Below are 23,508 nucleotides of genomic sequence, written 5' to 3' on the forward strand. Positions count from 1 at the left end.
AGTCTTTACTCAACTCTTAGCCAAGAGAGACTGGCATGAATCACCAGCATACAGTACATGGACACACAGGCTTTGTTTAATGCCAGTGGCAGGTCATTGGTAAAACATAGAAAAGTAGAGGGCCAAGAGGGCTGCCCTGCGATACACCACACTTTACATGTTTAACATTAGAGAAGCTTCCATTTAAACCTCCTAGTCTATTGACGCACCGATGCATAAATCTAAGTAACATAATAAAAAAATCCCCATCAAAATCCATCAGTTTAAGCTAGAGATACAGTATCAGTTTTTTTGAATGGGCTGCTTCTCAATCCACCACATCCGCCTATGTCGCCCTTCCACATCTGGGGTGACAAGTGGCAGAGCTACAGCGCTATTTGTCAGACCAGGAGGCATTTCGAAAATCTGTCTTCTCACAAAAACATTTGTAGCATCCGAACGGCTTGTCCTTCAGACTCATCTAAAGGTAACCCATACAAATGAATGGAAGTATGGAGGTAGTTTTGTGCCAACAAAAATAAGGGGTTAAATATGTGTAAAAAAATTATAAAATTCCTGATCTTTCTTATATCTCCAAGATATAGGACAGACAATTCAAAACCTTATTCCTTATGATACATTTTTTGATTGTCTGTTTTGCCATTCATGAATGTGTTATTCATGGGCCAGTAGTAAAGGTCAAATTCAATATTTTATCAAATAATTGTAACGGCTTTCGTTGGTGGAAGGTGAGGAGGACCAAAATGCAGCGTGGTTCGTATCCATAATATCTTTTAATTAGAATGAATACAAAATACAAAAAGAACAAGAGAATCAAAATGAAAACCGAAACAGTCCCGAATGGTGCAAACACTGAAACGGAAAATAGGAAACAATCACCCACCCCACACAATGAAAAACAGGCTACCTAAATATGGCTCCCAATCAGAGACAACGATAAACAGCGGCCTCTGATTGGGAACCACACCAGGCCAAACACATAGAAAACAAATAACCTARAAAAAAGAACATAGACTGCCCACCCCAACTCACGCCCTGACCAACCTAACACAAAGACATAAAAAAGAAACTTAGGTCAGAATGTGACAATAATTAACTTTTTTTACCTAAAGGGGTCCTAAAATTCCAAATCAAATAGCTAAATGATCCATGGTATGACCTTTTTTTTAAAGGATTCAATATATGTGATTAGAACCCTTCCCCCCTCATTTTATTTTCAGGGTCTTATAGGGGGAAATGTATGTTGTGCATGTCACCAGTTCTATAGATTCTGTAATGTCTACTCTGCAGTGACTCTTGAACTGTATAAATGTATGTGTGTACATTGAAAGTATGTCTGTGGTAATGGATATGTGCTAATGTAGTTTGAGAAATGAAACCTGTCACTAACAAGGATCATCAGCAAGAGAAAAAACTAAATTAAGATTAGTTCTGATTCTGGTGGGTTGCTGGGGTTCAAATTCCCAACTCCTGTCAAACGTCTTGTCCAATATATCTTATAAGTAATACAAGCTCCATTGCCAATGTAACTGTGTGTCATAGTTGAACGAGAATTCTCAAAACCAAAAATTATTCCACTGACTCAATAACTTATCATGATTTCTGCTTAGAGATTTCTGCTTGTACTGTTAATGAACATTTCAGCGCTTTAAAAATAAAATTTACTATAATGTTTACATTAAACATTTTCAAAAAACACAAACAATTGATTGTTATTCGCATTCTCTTTTATTTAAATTCTTGTTCTCTTTTACTCAAATCCAATTATACACATAACATCTATGTGTTACTGCAGCAGACAGCTACAGAAATCAGCTTGCAGCTTGTACAGTACAAATTATATATTTTTTTCATTCCCGCAATATTCGGTAGACCTTTGGTCTTCAAATAGAATATCAACTTGACACCTGAAATAAGATCCAACATTTTTCTGACATCTATCAAATATTCACACAATATTTCTTGACACATATAAACAAACATAAAATGTGCCACCCTGGGCAAGAGGGCAAGGATGCCTCGTGTCAAGATTTTTTCTCACTAATGTATCTACACTAGGAAGTGAACACACTAGGAAGTGAACACACTAGGAAGTGAACACACTAGGAAGTGAACACACTAGGAAGTGAACACACTAGTGACCAGAGCCTTGTTTATACCGGGCGCTAACATGCATCCAATTATTTGATTAATAGTCTTTCAAAATAATATAAATGTATTTATTTTAAAACAAAAATTGATGTCTAAAGTCAAGGGTGCCACCTGTCAATGATTTTAGAAGGTGGGATAATTTTGATTCAAATGGTTTCACTGTCTAGATATGTCTACATCTGTAAGATATCCAGACACAATGCAGGCCGTGGGAAGATGTTTGAGGGTGGGGGTGCTGCACTACAGACGGCTATATAAGTCCGTTATTATCGTACTAGTAAAGGCCCAGTGCACTACTTTTGTGGRGAACAAATGAGGGGGTGCTGCGGCACCCTCAGCACCCCTACTTCCCACGGCTATGTGCCTGTCTACCTCTGGAGGTGGTCAGGAAGATCACAATCAGATCACAATGTGTCTTTTGATCGTCTACAAATGTGGGTACAATCAGGATGTGGACACAATCAGGACAAAGGGGGCTTGTTAGCACCAGGTATTAATAGCACTTTTGTAGTATCACATGAACTCCTAATGACCATTAGCCTGTCAGTCGGACAGCAGCTCTGAATGACTCCGCTCTGGTTTTCATTCAACCCAATCTCTTGATTATTGCATAGAAATAGTGAGTGAGTCTCTTACTGTATATTCTCATGTGACTGGATGGCACTGATGGTATCAAAACTGTATTATTGAGTAAGTTGTGGATTGTAGTAAGACTTAAGGTTAACTACAGAGCACAGGCATCGAGTGGCACCTTAATTGGGGAGGACGTGCTCATAGTAATAGCTGGAAGGGAATAAATGGAATGGTATCGAACACATCAAACCATTCCATTCACTCCATTCCAGCCATTATTATGAGCTGTTCTCCCGTTAGCAGCCTCCTGTGCTACAGAGGTATTGGGGGACCAATTTTCACAACGGATCACCAGGTCTTAGTAAGACAAATTACTGGACTTTCAAACTCATTTAAGGTCCCTGCTGTGAGCTTTAAAGTGCTTCAAAGGACGTCCATTGAATTCAATCTTGCTGGTCTAGATTTTCAGAAAAGGATGGCGCTTTCTGCATTATGTTATTCTGCACTCCTTTGCAATCAAGGTGTCCATACTCTTCATCAAAGAACACCAAAAACACAGGTAAAAAATACAAAAACAAAACCTGCCAAATCCATAACAAACAAAATTTTTATAAATTACATTCCATATTGTACTTTCAAAGATTCAGATTGTTCCCATACGATTAACCTTAGAACTGCACCCTCATTACTGATCTCCACTTCATATGCTACTAGGTGTGCTTGCCAAAAGGCAACCTATTTCCTATATAGTACATTATTTTTGACCAGGACCTAAAGGTGCCATTTGGGATGCACACTGCACTTGATAGGCTACTAGGTGTTCTTCTTAGAGGTGCTCATGTGTACAGTCGTGGCCAAAAGTTTTGAGAATGACACAAATATTAATTTTCACAAAGTCTGCTGCCTCAGTTTGTATGATGGCAATTTGCATATACTCCAGAATGTTGTGAAGAGTGATCAGATGAATTGCAATTAATTGCAAAGTCCCTCTTTGCCATGCAAATTAACTGAATCCCCCAAAAACATTTCCACTGCATTTCAGCCCTGCCACAAAAGGATCAGCTGACATCATGTCAGTGATTCTCTCGTTAACACAGGTGTGAGTGTTGACGAGGACAAGGCTGGAGATCACTCTGTCATGCTGATTGAGTTCGAATAACAGACTGGAAGGTTCAAAAGGAGGGTGGTGCTTGGAATCATTGTTCTTCCTCTGTCAACCATGGTTACCTGCAAGGAAAAACGTGCCGTCATCATTGCTTTGCGCAAAAAGGGCTTCACAGGCAAGGATATTGCTGCCAGTAAGATTGCACCTAAATCAACCATTTATCAGATCATCAAGAACTTCAAGGAGAGCGGTTCAATTGTTGTGAAGAAGGCTTCAGGGCGCCCAAGAAAGTCAGGCAAGCGCCAGGACCGTCTCCTAAAGTTGATTCAGCTGCGGGATCGGGGCACCACCAGTACAGAGCTTGCTCAGGAATGGCAGCAGGCAGGTGTGAGTGCATCTGCACGCACCTGTCTCTTATACACATCTAGATGTGTATAAGAGACAGTCCGGAAAGCTTGTCCGGAGAAGACAAGGTGAGCGCTACCATCAGTCCTGTGTCATGCCAACAGTAAAGCATCCTGAGACCATTCATGTGTGGGGTTGCTTCTCAACCAAGGGAGTGGGCTCACTCACAATTTTGCCTAAGAACACAGCCATGAATAAAGAATGGTACCAACACATCCTCCGAGAGCAACTTCTCCCAACCATCCAGGAACAGTTTGGTGACGAACAATGCCTTTTCCAGCATGATGGAGCACCTTGCTATAAGGCAAAAGTGATAACTAAGTGGCTCGGGGAACAAAACATCGATATTTTGGGTCCATGGCCAGGAATCTCCCCAGACCTTAATCACATTGAGAACTTGTGGTCAATCCTCAAAAGTCGGGTGGACAAACAAAAACCCACAAATTCTGACAAACTCCAAGCATTGATTATGCAAGAATGGGCTGCCATCAGACAGGATGTGGCCCAGAAGTTAATTGACAGCATGCCAGGGTGGATTGCAGAGGTCTTTAAAAAGATGGGTCAACACTGCAAATATTGACTCTTTGCATCAACTTCATGTAATTGTCAATAAAAGCCTTTGCCACTTATGAAATGCTTGTAATTATACTTCAGTATTCCATAGTAACATCTGACAAAAATATCTAAAGACACTGAAGCAGCAAACTTTGTGGAAATTAATATTTGTGTCATTCTCAAAACTTTTGGCCACGATTGTATAATCACTCCTCTAAAGTTTAGTCTTCACTAACCTACCATAAGCTACATGCTGTCAAACTACTAAACTGTCCAATTTTGATGCAACTGAATTGCTTTTTGGGGACAATAAAGATGAATTGTATTGTATTGTATTCTAGTCTACTCCATTCTAAGTCAAATACTGTATTGCAGAATAATAGAGATTTGAATAGAACTATGGGTCACCAGAAAGAAGGCATGCTGAAATGATAAAAACAAGAACAAACTGACATACTTAAAAAAATAAATTGATGAAAGCAAGCTGTTGCTTGTGTCAATTAACCAGAGATCTATTTTATAAGAACAGGTAAAAAACAAAGTACATTTCAAACATATTGATACACTCAACTGTCATTCAGGGCAAAGTAATTCCTGGTAGTATATATTTTTCAGACAGTCTTTGTCAAGTTCACACAGAATAAATAAACTATGTAACCACAGTGTAGTAAACTAAATCCAATACTCTCCATCATTGAGGATGACAGATGACAGTTGATTTTTGTGGGTATTTTACCACATTCCTTATATAAGAGATCACAAATATTATAGAAAGCGGCATATAATTCCTGAACATCATACATCTTCCTTAACAATTTAGCTTTTTTCAGACAAACCCATGCTTGCATTAGCAGAAGTTTTTTAATATAGATTTTAGAATATTTTCAGAGGATGCTTAAGTAACTGTCCAGTGAAAATCTCCCTTTTAAACGTTCATATTCTGTTAACTYATACCCAAATTATGTTGTTGACTCATCCTATACTCGTATTTGTGGCCAAAGCATAAAAATTCAAAAATATWTTTTTTAAACTACACCTCAGACTTGTATCTCAAACAGACCATTTAAAAAATGCTTGTTATTTCCTTATAGGAAATGAGTCTACTTGCATGAATATTTTTAATGACTGGTATACACCCACACCGCTCTGGTGTTGGGGTATGCCCACACCATTCTAACACAGAAAAGCTGCTTTTTAAAATTAGCATTTTTTGGAAGGAAAACCTTTTCACTCATATTGTAATTAATTACAGGTCGTATTTCATAAAAATCATTCTCCTTGACTTATTCCACATCTTGTTGTGTTACAGCCTGAATTGAAAATGTATTAAATAGATTTTATTCTCACCCATCTACCTACACACAATACCCCATAACGGCAAAGTGAAAACATCTTTTTMGATTTTTTTGCAAATGTACTCATTTACATAAGTATTCACACCCCTGATTCAATACTTTGTAGAAGCACCTTAGGCAGTGATTACAGCTGTGTCTTTCTRGGTAAGTCTCTAAGAGCGTTAAACAACTGGATTGTACAATATTTGCATATTATTCTTTTTAAAATTCGGTTAAGTTGTTGATCATTGCTAGACAGGCATTTTCAAGTTGCCATAGATTTTCAAGCCGATATAAGTCAAAACTGTAACTAGGCCACTCAGGAACACTCAATGTCGTCTTGGTATGCAACTCCATTGTATACAGTGGCTTGCGAAAGTATTCACCCCCCCTTGGCATTTTTCCTATTTTGTTGCCTTACAACCTAGAATTAAAATAGATTTTTGGGGGGTTTGTATCATTTGATTTACACAACATGCCTACCACCTTGAAGATGCAAAATATTTTTTCTTGTGAAACAAACAAGAAATAAGACAAAAAAACTGAAAACTTGAGTGTGCATAACTATTCACCCCCCCAAAGTCAATACTTTGTAGAGCCACCTTTTGCAGCAATTCTTGGGGTATGTCTCTATAAGCTTGGCACATCTAGTCACTGGGATTTTTGCCCATTCCTCAAGGCAAAACTGCTCCAGCTCCTTCAAGTTGGATGGGTTCCGATGGTGTACAGCAATCTCAATCCAACAGATTCTCAATTGGATTGAGGTCTGGGCTTTGACTGGGCCATTCCAAGACATTTAAATRTTTCCCCTTAAACCACTCAAGTGTTGCTTTAGCAGTATGCTTAGGGTCATTGTCCTGCTGGAAGGTGAACCTCTGTCACAGTCTCAAATCTGGAAGACTGAAACAGGTTTACCTCAAGAATTTCCCTGTATTTAGCGCCATCCACCATTCCTTCAATTCTGACCAGTTTCCCAGTCCCTGCCAATGAAAAACATCCCCACAGCATGATGCTGCCACCACCATGCTTCACTGTGGGGATGATGTTCTCGAGGTGATGAGAGGTGTTGGGTTTGCGCCAGACATAACATCTTCCTTGATGGCCAAAAGCTCAATTTTAGTCTCATCTGACCAGAGTACCTTCTTCCATATGTTTGGGGAGTCTCCCACATGCCTTTTGGTGAACACCAAACATGTTTACTTATTTTTGTTCTGGCCACTCTTCCATAAAGCCCAGCTCTGTGGAGTGTACGGCTTAAAGTGGTCCTATGGACAGATACTCCAATCTCTGCTCTGAAGCTTTGCAGCTCCTTCAGGGTTATCTTTGGTCTCTTTGTTGCCTCTCTGATTAATGCCCTCCTTGCCCGGTCCGTGAGTTTTGGTGGGCGGCCCTCTCTTGGCAGGTTTGTTGTGGTGCCATAGTCTTTCCATTTTTAAATAATGAATTTAATGGCGCTCTGTGGGATGTTCAAAGTTTCTGATATTCTTTTATAACCCAACCCTGATCTGTACTTCTCCACAACTTTGTCCCTGACCTGTTTGGAGAGCTCTTTGGTCTTCATGGTGCAACTTGCTTGGTGGTGTCCCTTGCTTAGTGGTGTTGCAGACTCTGGGGCCTTTCAGAATACGTATACAGTGGGGAGAACAAGTATTTGATACACTGCCGATTTTGCAGGTTTTCCTACTTACAAAGCATGTAGAGGTCTGTATTTTTTATCATAGGTACACTTCAACTGTGAGAGACGGAATCTAAAACAAAAATCCAGAAAATCACATTGTATGATTTTTAAGTAATTTATTGCATTTTATTGCATGACAAGTATTTGATCATACCAACCAGTAAGAATTCCGGCTCTCACAGACCTGTTAGTTTTTTCTTTAAGAAGCCCTCCTGTTCTCCACTCATTACCTGTATTAACTGCACCTGTTTGAACTCGTTACCTGTATAAAAGACACCTGTCCACACACTCAATCAACAAGACTCCAACCTCTCCACAATGGCCAAGACCAGAGAACTGTGTAAGGACATCAGGGATAAATTGTAGACCTGTACAAGGCTGGGATGGGCTACAGACAAATAGCAAGCGCTTGGTGAGAAGGCAACAACTGTTGGCACAATTATTAGAAAATGGAAGAAGTTCAAGATGACGGTCAATCACCCTCGGTCTGGGGCTCCATCCAAGATCTCACCTCGTGGGGCATCAATGATCATGAGGAATGTGAGGGATCAGCCCAGAACTACACGGCAGGACCTGGTCAATGACCTGAAGAGAGCTGGGACCACAGTCTCAAAGAAAACCATTAGTAACACACTACGCCGTCATGGTATAAATCCTGCAGCGCACGCAAGGTCCCCCTGCTCAAGCCAGCGCATGTCCAGGCCCGTCTGAAGTTTGCCAATGACCATCTGGATGATCCAGAGGAGGAATGGGAGAAGGTCATGTGGTCTGATGAGACAAAAAATAGAGCTTTTTGCTCTAAACTCCACTCGCCGTGTTTGGAGGAATAGAAGGATGAGTACAACCCCAAGAACACCATCCCAACCGTGAAGCATGGAGGTGGAAACATCATTCTTTGGGGATGCTTTTCTGCAAAGGGGACAGGACGACTGCACCGTATTGAGGGGAGGATGGATGGGGCCATGTATCGCGAGATCTTGACCAACAACCTCCTTCCCTCAGTAAGAGCATTGAAGATGGGTCGTGGCTGGGTCTTCCAGCATGACAACGACCCGAAACACACAGCCAGGGCAACTAAGGAGTGGCTCCGTAAGAAGCATCTCAAGGTCCTGGAGTGGCCTAGCCAGTCTCCAGACCTGAACCCAATAGAAAATCTTTGGAGGGAGCCGAAAGTCCGTATTGCCCAGCGACAGCCCCGAAACCTGAAGGATCTGGAGAAGGTCTGTATGGAGGAGTGGAGCCAAAATCCCTGCTGCAGTGTGTGCAAACCTGGTCAAGAACTACAGGAACGTATGATCTCTGTAATTGCAACCTAAGGTTTCTGTACCAAATATTCAGTTCTGCTTTTCTGATGTATCAAATACTTATGTCATGCAATAAAATGCAAATTAATTACTTAAAAATCATACAATGTGATTTTCTGGATTTTTGTTTTAGATTCCGTCTCTCACAGTTGAAGTGTACCTATGATAAAAATTACAGACCTCTACATGCTTTGTAAGTAGGAAAACCTGCAAAATTGTCAGCGTATCAAATACTTGTTCTCCCCACTGTATATACTGAGATCATGTGACAGATCATGTGACACTTAGATTGCACACAGGTGGACTTTATTTAACTAATTATGTGACATCTGAAGGTAATTGGTTGCACCAGATCTTATTTAGGGGCTTCACAGCAAAAGGGKTRMATACATATGCACGCACCACTTTTCTGTTTTTGAGTTTTTTGAAACAAGTTATTATTTTCATTTCACTTCACCAATTTTGACTATTTTGTGTATGTCCATTACATGAAATCCAAATAAAAACCCATTAATTACAGGTTGTAATGCAACAAAATACGAAAAATGCCAAGGGGGTGAATACTTTTGCAAGGCCTTGTGTTTTAGGTTATTGGCCTTGTGTTTTAGGTTTTTGTGCTGCTGAAATGTACATTTGTCTCCCAGTGTCTGTTGGRAAGCAGACTGGACCAGGTTTTCCTGTGCTTAGCTCTATTCCATTCCCTTGTCCTTGCCGATAACAAGCATACACATAACATGATGCAGCCACCACCATGCTTGAAAATATGAAGAGTGGTACTCAGTGATGTGTTGTGTTGGATTTGCCCCAAACAYAATGCTTTGTATTCAGGACAAAAAGTGAATTGCTTTGCCACATTTTTGGCAGTTTTACTTTAGTGCCTTATTGCAAACAGGATGCATGATTTGGAATATTTTTATTCTGTACAGGCTTCCTTCTTTTCAATCTGTCATTTAGGTTAGTATTGTGGAGTAACTACAATGTTCTTGATCCATCCTCAGTTTTCTCCTATCACAGCCATAAAAGGAAAGTTCCACCCCAAAACCATCTTTTGGTATTTGTTTCATTAGTCCATTTTTTATACAGTCCCAAAATGTTTTCCATGTCAGCAATCAAGTTTTCAAGATATACAACTTCAAGATAAAATACAGAAACACAACGTGTATGATGCATTGAGCATCATATGATGCAAATCGCAACATAATTTGATGCAAAATGCATCATACCGGCTGAGGGCACTTGTGAAAAAGGAAAGGGGTGTGAATACTTTCTGAAGGCACTGTATTTTAAGGCTCAGCAGCCTAGCAGGATGTTTTCCTTCAAAAAAGGTGCTATCTACCTGGAACCAAAAATGGTTATCCTATGGGGACAGCCGAAGAACCCTTTGGGAACACTTTTTTCTGAGAGCGTAGCATGTAGAGATCAGTAAGGTTGATTAGACCAACTGTTTGTACTGTATGAGAGGGTAGCTCCCAAACAGCATAAATCAGTCTTCAGTGTTTTCAACAGCAGCAGCAGCAGTAGGGTCATTCATGGCTCACCATGTGCTCTGTGAGCTGAGAGGCACACTGGAAAGCCTTGTCACACTCCACACAGACAAAGATCCTCCCGGCACACGTCTGCTCTTGGTGGCGCTTCAGAGCAGCCGTGCGGCTGAAGGACATGCTGCAGCCTGTGCAGTCGTAGGGCCTCTCTCCGGTATGGACACGTTGGTGACGGACCAGGCGGGACACCATGGCGAATGCCACCCCGCACTGAGGACACTTGTGGGGGCGGATGCCGCTGTGTACGGCCTGGTGCTCCAGCAGGTTGGAGGACTTGGTGAAGGACTTGGTGCAGACCAGGCAAGTGTAGGGTCTCACCCCGGTGTGCACCTTCTGGTGCTCTGCCATGCGGCTGGCCACGGCAAAGGCTTTCCCGCAGATGGGACAGCAGAAGGGCCGCTCGCCCAGGTGAGTGCGCTCATGGCGGAGCAGGGACAGTGGCTTGTTGAAGGTCTTGCCGCACTGCGTGCACGGGAAGGGTTTTTCATTGGTGTGCATGTTGCGCTCATGCTTCCGCAGGTCCGAGGAGCGCACAAAGTCCTTGCTGCAGGTCTCGCACACGTACGGTTTCTCTCCGGTGTGCGTGCGAATGTGCTTGCGGTAATCGGAGGACCAGATGTACGTCTTTTCACAGAAGGGGCAGTGGTACGGTCTCTCTCCAGTGTGCAGGCGCTTGTGCTGCTGCAGTGTGCCTTGGTGAGAATAGGCTTTGCCACACAGGTCACATATATGAGGCTTCAGGCCACTATGAGTATCCAGATGACTCTGCAGATTGCTGGACTTCTTAAAGGCCCAGTTGCAGTGAGTGCACTTGTAGGGCCGGTTCTCTGTGTCTCCCTCCACTCCACGTTTCTTCATGGCAGCAAACACTATAGGCACCTTATCCTCACAGGCATCAATCATGGCCATAGCCTTGTTTAGTGGAGGGGGAATGACTAGCGGTTCTCCACCCTTCCAATTCCCCTTGTTCCCACGTACATCGCGCACATCATGACGAACATCAGACAGAGCCTCCTTGGTTTTGGGCCTGATCTCTCTCACCAGACGCAGCTTCAGATCAGAAGGATCACCGCTACACACTTTCCTCTGCAGAAGTCTTTTAGTACCATTCTTGATGTTGCCTTCCTCCTGTTGTGACGAGTCTGAGTAGACCCCCTCCAGACCTGTAGAACCTCTCCTATTGGCAACATTATGTTCAATGGCTGCGGGTGAACCTGGAGGACTACAGAGGTCCTGATTGGRAGACAGTCTCTTGTCTTTTCCAGAGTTGAGCCCAGCAAACTTCTCAGCCAGAGTCCATGTAGGTGTTTGTGGGTTTAAATAAATCATCCCAGTGTAGCTACTACCTGAGAGGGAGTCAGTATCGTCATTATCAGAYGGGTTAGAGTCACTTTCCACTTTGTGAGCAGTGTTGACTTTTACACTCTCTGAGGGCACGTTGGAAACGTAGTGCATTTTGTTTATTAAGTTTTTCCTGATACTTCTCTTTGAAATGTACACTTTATCAACAAACCTTTCTGAGGTCCATGAAGGCATTTCTTCAGCCATACTGGATATTATAGAGGTGGTGAACGTGGCTTGAGGCTGAAAAGGGATTTTCCCTGAACTCACCTCCTTGGCAGTGCCTGGAAGAAAAACACAAAAACAAATACAGTGTTAACTATCCACCACAGTGAGGATAAAAATTGTAATGCTATATGACCAAAGGTTTCACAATAAGTAGTAATGTTATTGAGTTCATCACACATGCAAAATATGAGTTTAGTAAGTGTTATAAAGCATCTATGAATGTTTGTAAAGCATCTATGAAGGGTTTATTAAAGTTTTAGTGCTCTGCGAAAACTGCCACTATACAAAACGGCCTAAGAAGAGACAAGCTGTCTGTGTGCAGCTCATAACAGGCTCATATGAAGCATATGAATTCCAATAACTGGTGCTGTTTGTCGTGAAATAACCAAGTGTCAGCCGAAGAAGATGTGGATGTGGTGGTTCAAAATAGAAGAGAAATGAAATATGTAATAAAATATAGATGACTTTATGAAATCAATTAAATGTACAGAATATTGGACACACCTACTCATTCAAGGGGTTTTCTTTATTGTTACTACATTGTAGAATAATAGTGAAGACATCAAAACTATGAAATAACACATATGTAATCATGTAGTAACCAAGAAAGTGTTAAACAAATCAAAAGTAGCCACCCTTTGCCTTGATGACAGCTTTGCACACTCTTGGCATTCACTCAACCATAACAGAATATGCTATATTCATTTCAAATCAGATCAAATCAAACTTTATTTGTCACATGTGCCAAATAGAGTGTATACTTTACCGTGAAATGCTTACTTACAAGCCCTTAACCAACAGTGCAGTACAAGACGAGTTAAGAAAATATTTACCAAATTAACTAAAGTAAAGAATTATAAAAAGTAACACAATAACGAGGCTATATACAGGGGGTACCGGTACCGAGTCAGTGTGCGGGGGTACAGGTTAGAGGTCATTTGTACATGTAGGTAGGGGTGAAGTGACTATGCATAGATAATAAACAGCGAGTAGCAGCAGTGTACAAAACAAATGGAGGGGGGGGTTTGATTAATTGTTCAGCAGTCTTATGGCTAGGGGATAGAAGCTGTTAAGGAGCTTTTGGTCCTAGACTTGGTACCCCGGTACCATTTGCCGTGCAGTAGCAGTGAAAACAGTCTATGACTTGGGTGACTGGAGTCTCTGACAATTTTATGGGCTTTCCTCTGACACCGCCTATTATATAGGTCCTGAATTGCAGGAAGTTTGGCCCCAGTGATGTACTGGGCCGTACGCACTACCCTCTGTAGCGCCTTATGGTCAGATGCCGAGCAGTTGCCATACCAGGTGGTGATGCAACCAGTCAGGATGCTCTCGATGGTGTAGCTGTATGACTTTTTGAGGATCTGGGGACCCATGCCAAATCTTTTCGGTCTCCTGAGGGGGAAAAGGTTTTGTCGTGCCCTGTTCACGACTGTCTTGGTGTGTTTGGACCATGATAGATTGTTGGTGATCTGGACAACAAGGAACTTGAAACTTTCGACCCTCTCCACTACAGCCCCGTCGATGTTAATGGGGGCCTGTTCGGCCCGCCTTTTCCTGTAGTCCACAATCAGCTCCTTTGTCTTGCTCACATTGAGGGAGAGATTGTTGTCCTGGCACCACACTGCCAGTTCTCTGACCTCCTCCCTATAGGCTGTCTCATCGTTGTCGGTAGTAAGGCCTACCACTGTTAATGAGGCTGTAAGAGTCGTGTTTGGCCACGCAGTCATGGGTGAACAGGGAGTACATGAGGGGACTAAGTACACACCCCTGAGGGGCCCCAGTGTTGAGGATCAGCGCGGCAGACGTGTTGTTGCCTACCCTTACCACCTGGGAGTGGCCCGTCAGGAAGTCCAGGATCCAGTTGCAGAGGAAGGTGTTTAGTCCCAGAGTCCTTAGCTTAGTRATGAGCTTCATGGGCACTATGGTGTTGAACGCTGAGCTGTAGTCAATTAACAGCATTCTCACATAGGTGTTCCTTTTGTCCAGGTGAGAAAGAGCAGAGTGGAGTGCGATTGAGATTGCATCATCTGTGGATCTGTTGGGGCGGTATGCGAATTGGAGTGGGTCTAGGGTATCCGGGAGGATGCTGTTGATGTGAACCATGACCAGCCTTTCAAAGCACTTCATGACGACTGATGTGAGTGCTACGGGACGGTAATCACTTAGGCAGGTTACCTTGGCTTCTTTGGGCACAGGGACTATGGTGGTCTGCTTGAAACATGAATTTTGTACCATTCCTCCTGACAGAGCTGGTGTAACTGAGTCAAGTTTGTAGGCCTCCTTGCTCGCACACGCTTTTTCAGTTCTGCCCACAAATCTCCTATAGGATTGAGGTCAGGGCTTGTGATGGCCATTACAATACATTTACTTTGTTGTCCTTCAGCCATTTTGCCACAACTTTGGAAGTATGCTTGGGGTCATTGTCCATTTGGAAGACCCATTTGCGACCAAGCTTTAACTTCCTGACTGATGTCTTGAGATGTTGCTTCAATATATCCACATAATTTTCCTGCCTCATGATGCCATCTATTTTGTGAAGTGCACCAGTCCCTCCTGCAGCAAAGCACGCCCACAATATGAGGCTCCCGCTCCTGTTCTCACGGTTGGGATGGTGTTCTTCAGCTTGCAAGCCTCCCCCTTTTCTCCAAACATAACGATGGTCATTATGGCCAAACAGTTATATTTTTGTTTCATCAGACCAGAGGACATTTCTCCAAAAACGTTGATCTTTGTCCCCATGTGCAGTTGCAAACCGTAGTATGCTTTTTTATGCCGTTTTGAGGCAGTGGCTTCGTCCTTGCTGAGCGGCCTTTCAAGTTATGTCGATATAGGACTCGTTTTACTGTGGATATAGATACTTTGTACCTGTTTCCTCCAGCATCTTCACAAGGTCCTTTGCTGTTGTTATGGGATTGATTTCACTTTTCGCACCAAAGTACGTTCATCTCTAGGAGACAGAACGCGTCTCCTTCCTGAGTGGTATGACGGCTGCGTGGTCCCATGGTGTTTATACTTGCGTACTATTGTTTGTACAAATGAACGTGGTACCTTCAGGCATTTGGAAATTGCTCCAAAGGATGAACCAGACTTGTGGAGGTCTACATTTTTTTTTCTGAGGTCTTGGCTGATTTCTTCTGATTTTCCCATGATGTCAAGCAAAGAGGCACTGAGTTTGAAGGTAGGCCTTGAAATACATCCACAGGTACACCTCCAATTGACTCAAATGTTGTCAATTTGCATATCAGAAGCTTCTAAAGCCATGACATCATTTTCTGGAATTTTCCAAGCTGTTTAAAGGCACAGTCAACTTAGTGTATGTAAACTCTGACCTACTGGAATTGTGGTACAGTGAATTATAGTGAAATAATCTGTCTGTAAACAATTGTCAAAAACATTACTTGTGTCATGCACAAAGTAGATGTCCTAACAGACTTGCCAAAACTATAGTTTGTTAACAAGAAATTTGTGGAATGGTTGAAAAAYGAGTTTTAATGACTCCAACCTAAGTGTATGTAAACTTCCGACTTCAACTGTAGGTATTACAGACTCAGTCAGTGAGAGGTTGTAAATGTCAGTGAAGACACTTGCCAGTTGGTCCACGCATGCTTTGAGTACACGTCCTGGTAATCCATCTGGCCCCGCGGCTTTGTGAATGTTGACCTGTTTAAAGTTTGACCTTTCTGGGTTTCCCTTTGTAGTCCGTAATAGTTTTCATGCACTGCCACAATACAAAGAGCGTCAAAGCCGGTGTAGTAGGATTCAATCTTAATCCTGTATTGACGCTTTGCTTGTTTGATGGTTCGTCTGAGGGCATAGTGGGATTTCTTATAGGCGTCCGGATTAGTGTCTCGCTCCTTGAAAGCCGCAGCTCTAGCCTTTAGCTCGATGCAGATGTTGCTTGTAAAACCACCCCTACCTTGTCACAACACAACTGATTGGCTCGAACACATTAAGTGTCACAGATCCCTCAGAAACTTGAATTACGCACACCTGACCCCTATTCCCAGTGATTAGTAATTGTATAAGTGTCACGACTTCCGCCGAAGTCGGGTCCTCTCCTTGTTCGGGCAGCGCTTGGCGGTCGGCGTCACCGGTCTTCTAGCCATCATCAATACACTTTTCATTTTCCATGTGTTTTTTCTTGTTTTTCCTCACACCTGGTTTCAATTCCCTCAATCATTTGTGTATTTAACCCTCCGTTCCCCCCATGKCTTTGTGTGGATTTGTTTATTGTAAGTGCTTGTGCACGTGTTGTTTGGTGCGCGACGGGTTTTTGTACCCAATTATTCTTGTTATTTTTATGCCRTGGGTTTTGCTATTAAACTGCTCCGGCTATTACCAAGTTCTGCTCTCCTGCGTCTGACTTCCCTGCCAGTGTCCTGTCGATTATTGTTGCAATGTCCGTTGGTGCGTGTGAGTACCTGTGCTGTGTGTTTTGGCTTTCGTGCCATTGTGGATTGCGCAGATGATAATGGGTCTCGTCCCGTGTTGTGCGCTAGTGTTATTTATTTGAGGTACTCCTCGCACTTTTGTTTGGGTTTCACCCCTGTGTGTTGTATACGTGTTTGTTTGGTCTTCGTTCCCGTGCCTTTACACGCACGCCGTAATTTGGGTAAGAAATAAAAAAGCCTATTACGCATTCATGCACCTGTCTCCTGAATCATTCATACCAGCATGACATTAAGAAGGAAAGAAATTCCGCAAATGAACTTTTAACAAGGTACAGCTGTTAATTGAAATGCATTCCAGTTGACTACCTCATGAAGCTGGTTGAGAGAATGCCAAGCGTGTGCAAAGCTGTTATCAAGGCAAAGGGTGGCTACTTTGAAGAATATCAAATAGAAAATATATTTTGATTTGTTAAAAACTTTTTGGATTACTACATGATTCCATATGTGTTATTTCATAGTTTTGAAGTCTTCACTACTATTCTACAATGTAGAAAATAGTAAAAAATAAAGAAAAACTCTGGAATGAGTAGGTGTGTCCAAACTTTTGACTSGTACTGTATATGAAATAAAAATAAATAAGGGGCACAATTTACCTGAACTGAAACAAAACCAATGACTTTATTACACAGTGCTTATTGACAGATTTCAAAACAATTCTGCCCTCATGTCTCTTAAGCCAAAAGCTGGCATTTTGCTCCATATGTTTCTAAATACATAACAGTATGTAACAGTCTAGCTACTTTAAGTATATATGCACATTAGCCTATGGCTCTAGCTGTCTCTGTGGCTCCGGGAATCCGGAATCAATTAACTGTATATTCATGTATTGCACATTTCGTCACAATATAGTTTTGAACGTTAGTTTTGGGACTGATGCCCAGCTGAGCATTCTACTCAATGCCGTATCAATTGATGCTGATGAAGATTTTATCTAAAGTGCATTACTGTGGCTCGGAAACACGATGTCATTTCAAAAGGAGGCAAATAATTAGTAGGACAAGCTTTAGTCATCATTGTGATGTCTCCAGATTGATTGAAGATGCAGTATAACTTTAGCTAGCTGGCTAGGATTAAGGGGAGAGCACCGACATTTTAGCTAGCTAACGTTAGGATTGCTAGCTATTTTTTACGAACTTTGCTAGCTCATGGCAACATAGCCGTCTCTCTAAAGTAAACTTGACCACATCATAATGATGGCAAAGTTGTTTTTGACTAATTATTTGTCAACGTTATATGTCTAGTAATTATTTATCTTGAGTCAATAAGTATTCAACCCATTTGTTATGGAAGGCCTAAATAGATTCAGTAGTAAAACGTTGCATAAATGTACAACAAATTTCAATAAAAACAATTCCATATGTTAGGCTAGTATGGCATTGTCATTGCCCTCCAGCTGGTAATACACTCGTGTCCCCTGTCTACCGGTTCATACATAAAACATCCTCCATTCGGGTTGCAAATGCGTCTGTTTCCTGCTTAACTCGATTTAATAGCTCGCTGGTAAAAAAAAMTGAAAATATGCAAAATTTTCCACCACCGCTTTCGAATTTTCTGCCAGCTTCCTTATGTTGTATATCACGTTCAGACATTCTGTTGCAGCAGTCTTGTTTACCCCTGGCTGAACAAGGTGCACAACATCAGGAAGTAGCATTGAATTATTTTTTTAAAAGTTGCAATATGCAGAAATCGATTCGCCATTTCCTGGTTGCTAAAATTCTAATAGTTTGCCTAATTTCAGTTTATGGGCCAAAACAAGCAATGTATAGTGTACAGAATCATTGTACCATCTAAACCGCTGAAACATATATTTTCAATAACCCCAAATATTGTATTTTCAGCTTTTTGAATCTGGTGTACAAAACTGAAAGTAAAAGACACATAAGAGTGCACATAGAACTGATCTACCACTTCTTAGACCTGCTTTCAATGATAATGACAGATCTATAACTCATATTTCTATGTGAATTTGGAGGATCGCCCAAAAATGTACATATTGTAACTTGAAAAAAGTAGGGGAGAGTGGGATAAGAAAGTAAGGGAGAGTTGGAGAGCCAAGGGATTAGTTGAGCCACCCATTRTTCCTAGGAAACCATACAAAACATTTATAATTTGACCAAATATTCTGTAAAAGGTCATAATTTCATGGAATCTGTGATGGAAGAAACATGGAAAAAGTGGTAAGCAAGTTCGTTCCCCCAAAATTATTTGTACAAAGTCAAATGAATTTATTGTTTTATAGGTTTCACGATCCTTGTATCTAAACCAAAGTAGATTGTTTTAAGATTGTTTTATACATCAGTTGGGGTCTCTATAAACTACAATATGAGGTCCTAAACCTAGCATGAAAGTGCATCCTTGTAGCTGTGTGGGCTAATATAGTCAAAATGTTTGCCTTGGGGTATATTGAGCACTTGGCCATGGGGTAAATTGAGCCAATGGCCACCATACCCATTCAAATGATGATAAACAAAATCAGTTTTATGCATAATATGCATAGTATTTTAGCAATATGTAATTTTTATGAACTCAAGATAGTGCTTTTTTATTGTTACAGAGCAGATATCATGCCCCATAAACCAAACAAGCAGGGGAGACAGAGAGCTGGTTTCAAGCGCAGCTACCCAAGCGCCCTGTGCTTGAAACCAGCTCTCTGTCTCCCCTCGTGTTCATTACGCTCATGTTATTATTTTTCCATTTCTCACTGCATTGTTAGGAAGGGCCTTAACCTTAACCTTATAAGTAAAACTCCAATTAGGAAGGGTAAGTAAGCATTTCACTGTTAGTCTACACCTGTTGTTTACGAAGCATGTGACAAATACAATTTGATTTGACTTCCTTGACTGCTCTCTCAAGAACCTCAAGGGGGAACAGACCCCTGTTTTTTATTGCAAAGGACCACCGTAGGAGGCAGGTAGCTGGGTCGAGGGGCAGGCAGAAGGTCATATACATGGGGTCCAAAAGGGCAACAGTGCAGGCAAGGAAAAGGCTAGTAACGTAGTCCGGGAGATCAGGCAATAGGTAGATAACAGGAAATCCGATAGGCTAAAGTACAGGCAGGGAATAGGCAAAAGGTGTCGTTAGTGAGGCAGGCAAAAACTATCATACACGGGAGGAGTAAATCAAGGGAAACCACAGAACTCCGAAAGCCGTGTGTCACAAAACAAACAATACCTCACAGCTGTCTCTTATACACATCTAGATGTGTATAAGAGACAGACATACAGGTGTGTGAGCAGGTGATTATAATTCAGGTAATTCATGTAATTCAGCTGCGTTCAGGGGATCGAGGTGTTTGAGAGTGKRAGCTGGAAAGTGGGCTGGAAAGTGAGCTGCGTTCAGGGGATCTACGTGTTTGAGGGTGTGAGTTGGAAGCAGACGTTACAATGAGGAATAAATACACAATGAGTGACAATAACTTGGCTATATACACGGGGTACCAGTACCGAGTCGATGTGCAGRTGTACAAGATAATTGAGGTAGATATATACATATACGTAGGGATAAAGTGATTAGGCAACAGGATAGATAATAAACAGTAACAGCAGCGTATCTGATGAGTGAAAAGAGTTAGTGCAAAAAGGGTCAATGCAGACAGTCCAGGTAGCTATTTGGTTAACTATTTAGCAGTCTTATGGCATGGGTGTATAAGCTGTTCAGGTTCCTGTTGGTTCCAGACTTGGTGCATCGGTAGCAGAAAGAACAGTATATGACATGGGTGGCTGGATTATTTGACAATTTTTAGGACCTTCTTCTGACACCGCCTAGTATAGAGGTCCTGGATGGCAGGGAGCTCGGCCTCAGTGATGTTCTGGGCCGTACGCACTACCCTCTGTAGTGCCTTGTGGTCGGATGCCAAGCAGTTGCCATACCAAGCGGTGATGCAGCCAGTCAAGATGCTCTCAATGGTGCAGCTGTAGAACTTTTTGAGGATCTGAGGGCCCATCCCAGGGTACTTTGTTTAGTGATGTGTTTGGAGGGCACTATGGTGTTGAACGCTGAGCTGTAGTCAAAGAACAGCATTCTCATGTAGGTGTGCCTTTTGTCCAGTTGGGAAAGGGCAGTGTGGAGTGCAATAGAGATTGCGTTATCTGTGGATCTGTTGGGGCGGTTTGCGAATTGGAGTGGATCCATGRTGTCTGGGATTATGGTGTTGATGTGAGCCATGACCAGCCTTTCAAAGCATTTCTTGGCTACAGATGTGACTTCTACGGGGCGATAGTAATTTAGACAGGTTACCTTGGCGTTCTTGGGCACATGGACTCTGGTTGTCTGCTTGAAACATGAAGGTATTACAGACTGGGTCAGGGAGAGTTTGAAAATGTCAGTGAAGACACTTGCCAGCTAGTCAGTGCAAGACACTTGCCACTCCTCAGTAAAAGGCACATAAAAGCCCGCTTGGAGTTTGCCAAAAGGCACCTAAAGACTCTCAGACAATGAGAAAGCCTGATGAAACCAAGATTGAACTCTTTGGCCTGAATGCCAAGCGCCACGTCAGGAGGAAACCTGGCACCATCCCTACGGTGAAGCATTGTGGTGGCAGCATCATGCTGTGGGGATGTTTTTCAGCGGCAGGGACTGGGAGACGAGTCAGGATCGGGGCAAAGATGAACAGAGAAAAGTAAAAAGAAATCCTTGATGAAAAAATGCTTCAGAGCGCTCAGGACCTCAGACTGCGGCACAGGTTCACCTTCCAACAGGACAACGACCCTAAGCACACAGCCAAGACACCTCAGGAGTGGCTTCGGGACAAGTCTTTGAATGTCATTAAGTGGCCCAGCCAGAGCCTGAACTTGAATCCAATTGAACATCTCTGGAGAGACCTGTAAAGCTACGCTCCCAATCCAGCCTGACAGAGCTTGAGAGGATCGGCAGAGAAGAATGGGAGAAACTCGCCAAATACAGGTGTGCCAAGCTTGTAGAGTCATACCCAAGAAGACTCAAGGCTGTAATCGCTGCCAAGGGTGCTTTAACAAAGTACAGAGTAAAGGGTCTGAATACTTTTGTAAATGTGATATTTCAGTATTTATGTTTAATAAATTAGAAAATATTTCTAAAACACTGTTTTTGCTTTGTCATTATGAGGTATTGTGTGTAGAATGATGAGGGCAAAAAATATTTAATACATTTTTGAATAAGGTTGTAACATAACAAAATGTGGAAAAAGTCAAGGGGTCTGAATACTTTCCGAAGGCACTGTATATCTGAACGTAGGCATAGATTTAATATATGCAATACACCATAATGCCATTCCATTAATTAACTTTGGCCTACTAGCAGCATCACAGGACAACATTACCCACTTACCCCAAGGTGGCTCAATTTACCCTGTCCCTATGCTTAATTTAGGCCATACATACACCATAAGTTGTGCCAAGAGACCAATTTTTTTGGACTAGCTATGTTTTCAAAACTGTTATGTTTATATTAATTCAGATTATTTCAAGGGATACACAACATCCTGAAATATATGTACATATATTTGTTAGAAAGAATACTATATTTCCCTTGACTTAGTGATGCTTAATGTAAAAAATGGTGCAAAATACCCCACTCTCCCCTACGCATATTTCCCCCATTTGTTTTAGTCCTGTGGGCCATTAATAAATYAAGTTAAGGAGGAAACCAACCTTTACAGCCTGAATGGAGGATGTTTTATGTACGAAATGGTCGCAGGGTTACACGAGCAGGACGTCAATGGCAATGACTAGGACGTAAGGAATAATAGCGCCATTATTCTTAACAGGGCTAGATTTTTTGACTAGGAGGTTAACAGTAACCTCATAAAGTTCCCAAAGCTTCTGTGGCACTGGCCCAAAGTCATGCAATGCATACAACGCATTTCTAACACAATGTAGACATAATGTGCATAATTAGAATTTATAACATACTTTAAGTCAAATGCTGTGCAGAAATAAATCACATTTGGACAATAAATATCTTAAATTACAGTAAACCAACAGGTTGCCCAACTCTTATTTGGTGGGGACCCCATGCGATGAACTCTATATAATGCAACGTCTATGATGTTAATTTACAAGTTTCATCCGATTTTACTCTATTGTAGGCTAATATTAATTCCGTATGTAAAATTTCTCAATAGAAGGCTACTGTTTGCTTATACGCTACTTAGATATAAACGACAATAATGACAGCAGTCAAATGCGCTGATGGGGGGACAAGTTATGGGCAAGTTATGTTTACCCGCTGATGAGGGGTATCCTAGTAATGGGGGTGGAGGGGATCCTAATAAATAATACATGCACTGGTGATCCTTAAAATCTATATAAGACTATAATAAATAAGAAGCTCAGCGCCTACAGGCCATTTCATAAACTGTCAGCATACATGCCATCTCTTTCTCACTACAACGTTTAGTCATCAGAGCTTGATCTGTCCATTCATTCAGTCATAGGCTGCATTCTGCCGCTTACCTCGACAACGTCCTCTTATCTCCCCGTAGGCAAACCATAAGCATCCTCCTGTCGGCGTGCGAACCATAGTCATTTAGAGATACSCACTCGGAGTGGGCGGAGTCAAAGTGAAAGAACGTGGGGACAGCAGTGTCACTTACGCCTTTAGTAAGCAGTTTTATGCCGCGTTCAAAACAATTTGGAACTTGGAAGTCGACTTCAGAGCGTTCAAGACAACTAGGAACTCGGGAAAAAACCTTGTGAACGTTCATCCAACTCGAAATTACAATTCGGAAACTCGGAATCTTTCCAGAGCTCCTCCTTTCCGACGTGAAGATCACTGACGTCATTATTTGACCTCATTTTCCCCGAGTTCCCAGTTGTCCTGAAAGCACCATTAGACTCTTGCAAGCCGACACCAACATTATG

General features: G+C 41.9%; 1 protein-coding gene across 1 annotated transcript; it reads right to left on the reverse strand.

Annotated features, from left to right (window-relative positions):
- Window positions 1-10,569: 10,569 nt before the first annotated feature.
- On the reverse strand, window positions 10,570-23,240 carry znf648 (zinc finger protein 648). Its single transcript, XM_024004142.2, has 2 exons — window positions 23,101-23,240; window positions 10,570-12,271 (listed from the first exon to the last, which is right to left on the reverse strand). Exons 1-2 carry the CDS (start codon window positions 23,171-23,173, stop codon window positions 10,629-10,631), a joined length of 1,716 nt encoding a protein of 571 aa, XP_023859910.1. The 5' UTR covers window positions 23,174-23,240; the 3' UTR covers window positions 10,570-10,628.
- Between the last annotated feature and the right edge of the window lie 268 nt (window positions 23,241-23,508).

This window comes from Salvelinus sp. IW2-2015, linkage group LG16 (genome assembly GCF_002910315.2).
Source record: "Salvelinus sp. IW2-2015 linkage group LG16, ASM291031v2, whole genome shotgun sequence".
Taxonomy (NCBI): Eukaryota; Metazoa; Chordata; class Actinopteri; order Salmoniformes; family Salmonidae; genus Salvelinus; species Salvelinus sp. IW2-2015.